This window comes from Hyperolius riggenbachi, chromosome 7 (assembly GCF_040937935.1).
Source record: "Hyperolius riggenbachi isolate aHypRig1 chromosome 7, aHypRig1.pri, whole genome shotgun sequence".
Taxonomy (NCBI): domain Eukaryota; kingdom Metazoa; phylum Chordata; class Amphibia; order Anura; family Hyperoliidae; genus Hyperolius; species Hyperolius riggenbachi.
The window spans coordinates 11,094,212-11,099,008 of record NC_090652.1 but is presented as its reverse complement, the minus strand read 5'-3'; the positions used below and the strand labels follow the sequence as shown (position 1 = coordinate 11,099,008).

At 44.3% G+C, this 4,797-nt stretch overlaps 1 protein-coding gene across 1 annotated transcript; it reads right to left on the bottom strand.

Moving 5' to 3' along the window:
• Positions 1 to 2,839: 2,839 nt before the first annotated feature.
• On the bottom strand, positions 2,840 to 4,198 carry LOC137525334 (E3 ubiquitin/ISG15 ligase TRIM25-like). The gene has a single exon (XM_068246388.1). The coding sequence runs from the start codon at positions 4,196 to 4,198 to the stop codon at positions 2,840 to 2,842; it is 1,359 nt and encodes a 452-aa protein (XP_068102489.1).
• Positions 4,199 to 4,797: the final 599 nt, after the last annotated feature.

The following is a 4,797-nucleotide window of genomic DNA, read 5'->3' as shown; positions in this document are numbered from 1 at the left end:
TTTGCTAAGAATTATTTTTTTTTATAAATGCATTTTAAGAGGAATATTAAGAAAAAAAATGGAAAACATTCATTATTTCTCAGTTTTCGTCCATTATAGCTTTAAAATAATACATCCTACCATAATTAAAACCCACATATTTTATTTGCCCATTTGTCCCGGTTATTACACAATTTAAAATTTTTCTCTATCCCAATGTATGGCGCCGATATTTTATTTGGAAATAAAGTTGCATGTTTTCAGTTTTGCATCCATCACTATTTACAAGCTTATAATTAAATTTTTTTTTTCATAATATACCCTCTTCACATGCATATTACAAAAGTTCAGACCCTTAGGTAACTATTTATGGTTTTTTTTAATTGTAATTTTTTTTCATTAAAAATTTTATTTTCGGTAATTTTTGGTGTGGGAGGTAAACAGTTAATTTTAAATGTAATAATGTGGGTTTATTTAAAAATGTATGTAGATGTAGTTTTACTATTTGGCCAAAAGATGACCACAGTGAGATTTTTTTTTTTTTAGCCCTGGAAGCGAAGTGCATAAGGAGGACGGGAAACTTTGTTTCATCAGAAAGACGGCGGTTTCTGATAAGAAGCTGTCGGTATTTCTACTGGGGATCAATGAATGGGAACCATGTTCTCATCATTGATCTCCGGTATAACGAGAGGCGCTGCAGCGCTACAGCAGCTGCCTGGATGTGACAATCACGTCCAGGCGGCTTAAATGTTTAAACATTTCTTGAGGCTTCAAATCACAACTGTCTGATGTCATCAGAAAGGTTAAAAGTTTCTGTCTGAAAGACACCATCTTTCTCTTGGACCTGCTTGAAAACTACAACACCTCAATCTGTGCCACACAATGTCCTTCAATCTGTGTGGGCATTGTGCGGTGCTCTGACTGATTTGCTGTGGACTATATAGTTGAAATATATTAGGAAGCGTAGCACATGTAGGAGAGTGGACTGAATATTTGTCAGCGCGCTGGTGTAAAAACATCTATACTGCTCAAATACTACTTTAACCACTTAAGGACCACAGGCTTACACTCCCTAGTGACCAGGCTATTTTTTTTACAATTTAGGCCACTGCAGCTTTAAGTGCTCGCTCCCGCCCGCCTTTTCTTCCCACCAACAGAGCTTTATGTTGGTGGGCTCTGATCACTGCTCCTGTGTTTGTTTGTTTGTTTTTATTTTTTAATAAATGTATGCATTTTTTTTAATTATTATTCCCATTATTCCCATCCCTCCCTTCCAATCCCAGCGATCGGCTGTCATAGGCACCAGCCTATGACAGGCGATCGCTCCTGTGCCTCCCAGTACAGCGCTGTCATAAATCGCAGTGCTGTACAGTGTAAATAGAAGGCAGTTTCGCCGTCTAACAGTCTCCTAGCAGCGATCGCGCATTGGCGTACGCGATCACCGCAAAACGCTGTCCCAGGACTTCATGCCAATTGGCGTTGAGCGGTCGGCAATTTGTTGAAGAAAAACAGTAAACTAAAAAGCCTTTTCAGACTCATACACAAACTGTGTCTGAAGAAGGCTGATTAGCTGAAAGCTTACTCTTTCTCTTTTAAGTTAGCCAATAATTGGTAGCATCTTGATTAACAACTTCCTGCTTTTGTTGGTAAACTCCCATACTATATGGAAGTGGTAATATTGGCCAATAAAAATTGGATGTGTGTATGTACCCTGTGTAGAAGATATCCTGCAAGAACCCATACATGCATGAGGAAGACTTATAAAATTCTGTCTCTTATTAATTTTCTGCACCTATTTTCAACACTAACTTCACACACGCACGCACGCACGCACGCACGCACGCACGCACGCACGCACGCACACACACACACACACACACACACACACACACACACTCCTAAAGTCAGATGAACAAGGAAGCTGCCATTATGTACACTTGAAATAGGTAGTGATTGCTGAGCTGACCTTTTTGCTTCTGTAGTATCCGAGTTGACCTCCAAGAACAAGCATGCAGTCACCGGTATTAAGCCTGGCACACACTTGCAATTACTGTCACTGCAGAACTTGAGATTCAATTGTTTGGGTGATAGCTCATGGCCAAGGCTCTACAGACGTGTCGCTAGTCTGCAGTCCAGTGACATGGCTGTGGAGGCGCTGAATGGAGCAGCATCCCGTGTGCAGGGTGAGTAAAAGAAAAATGAGTTTGGGGGTCGCTAGGGCATCGGTCACCATAACATCGCTTAAGATCAGCCATGCTGGATCTTTAGGCGGTGTCTGGGGATCCCATACACACAGTAGACCCTCACTCAAGGCCAGGGCCGAGGCATAGGCTGGAGAGGCGTAGGAGGGGGCGCAGAATTCATTCTGCTGTCATTCCTAATTGTGTATGAAGCAGAAAGAAATAATAAATGGGGATACATGACAGTGACTCCAAGCCAGATAACTAGATATTAAGGTGTTGGGGAGGTTGTGGGCCCTGTGGCGCCTCTTAGTCTAATAGCAATCAGTGTGTGACGGGCGGCTGGGGTGGGAGGGATGGAGGGGCGCACTTTGCTGTCTCAGCCTTGGGTGCTGGAGGACCTTGTCCCGGCTCTGCTCAAGGCGGTCTTTATTGCCTACTCCGGTCACGTTTACTAAAGTGTGTGTACATAGTATTAGACTACCTGATCTGCGTACTTGTTCTTGGGTGTTTAGAAATATTAGAGGCACAGCATCTACACCGCAGATGGGTCTAGGGTTTACTTCATTTCTAAAGGAAGTCAGAAATGGCATCCTTCCCATTATTTTGATCTTAGGAGTGCTTTTAAGATTTAAAAATCCCAAAGTCCACAGAAGCTGCAACCTATGAAAACGTATGTTTCAGTCAATGATTCGGATGGAGGTGTCATCAAATATATAGAAAGCAGCACGAAGTGGCTCTGTGAACTTGGTGGTGAAGGTGTGCAAATGTCTGGTTGGATTCAGCTGATAAAAAGATATGTAGCCACTGTTGTAGTCCAGATGTATCCCAACCGCCTTCACCGCAGAGTCACTGGTAACCGTGTTCTGGACATTGTTATGGGATGTACCCAGAAACTTTTGGAAAAACAAGGTCCAGGACTTGCTGTTGTATCCGATGAAGGACTCGTTGCTGGCGATCTTCCTCTCGATGCTGTTGTAGGCTACTCCAACAATCCATCTCTTGGCTTCGCTCACGTCCACCTCCCAGTAATGCTGATCTGATGTAAACAGATTGGTGCTTAAAACCTGGCAGGATTTAAACCTCTCTGGTGTCTCTGCGTACTTCTGAGAAGCAGTAGAATGAGACGCAGATTTTAAGTCATCAGACAAAATTATTTTGCTGTGGGCTGTGTTGATGTCCAGAGAAAGGTCGGTCTTCTTTACGCTGGAAAACTGTCGTATGGCCTTCAGATCAAGCACGCTTTCAGCAAAGCTTTGAAGGCCCATGTGTAGAATAAGAGAAATGGGACTTTCATCTATACTTGAAGCTATGTGAGCCTCGCTATCGCTAACACTGATCTTACGAGAGTTCCTACGCTTGATCTCTTCATGAGGAGTCCCCCTGAGCACAGTTAGAGGGTCTGTCACATCACGTAGCTGCTGAATGTCACCTATTTTCTGGGAGAACTCATCCCTCTTCTTTTCATGCTGCTGGATTAAGGCATTGACCCGGAACATGGCCTGCTTCTCCTGCCTGGAGACTTCACTGTTGGCTCTTGCCTGTAGGGCTTCAAGCTGCTCCTTAATATCTCTAAAAAGAGCATCCACTCTTTCACTTACCCCCGAAGAAGCTCCTTGAATGCTTTCCCGCTTCTTCAGGAGATTTTCAAGCTTTTTCTCATTGTCTTCATTCTCTGAAGTCAGGCCATTGATGGTATCATTCAAACTCGCCTTCCTCTTCTCATAGGCTTCCTTCAAGGGGTCCACTTTGTGTCCTCGATGGTCCCCAACAATGCAGCATGACACACAGATGCAAGCTCCATCTTTGGTGCAGCAGAACTCAATCAGCTTATCGTGGGTGGGGCATTTCAAGGTTTTGATGGAAGTGGTGGGCTCCACCATGACATGCTCAGAAGACTTGCTGTGGGCCTTAAGATGCTCCTCACACATCGAAGCCTCGCAGTGAACGCAGGTCTTAATAGCAGGTACAGGTGATTGGACACAATACGTGCAGGACGGGCCCTTCTTCTCTTGCTGAGCAGAAGCTGCTGTTTCCATCGTCTTCCTTCAACGTTGACGTTTGGTGTTTGAAGACTTGGAGAACGTTTCCGAAGCTTTGGATGTGGTGGTTCTCTCAGATGCTGGCAGCTTCAGGACAGAGCTATAATTCCTGGCTCTGGAATGCAATTACGGTTCAGCCTCTTCAAGTCGCCAGCAATAAAATGGGTGTCACAGCGACAGTTGAATGTATTTATGTAATTACCATCCAGCTATTACGTCACATGACAGCCAAAGTCCAAGAACAGTCACTGGACAAAAACAGTTTCACTTCTGGAGAAGAAGAGTCCGTGAATGCGTTGCGAGGCTAGTTATCCACTTTGAGAATCCAAATACTGTCCACACTGATGTCTCCTTCAAGACTTTCTCTTGACTTTTCTTGATAGAATTACTATGACTTATAGTTTATCCACTTCCCTAGCATAGGTTTTTTTACCCTTAAAAACCAGAGCAATTTTCACATCCCGCTCCTCTCATTCTGTAACAGTCTCTGGAGATGCAGCTGCGGGCAGTCAGGATACCCCCCCCCCCCCCCCAGCTGCTTCGGTTTCTCTGTCGGGCGTCCCTCTAGCACGCCGAGGAGGGGACTGTCAGTGGCT

Bases quoted from the DNA above. Each gene is read 5' to 3' on its own strand.
- LOC137525334 (XM_068246388.1), bottom strand. From the start codon at position 4,198: ATGGAAACAGCAGCTTCTGCTCAGCAAGAGAAGAAGGGCCCGTCCTGC.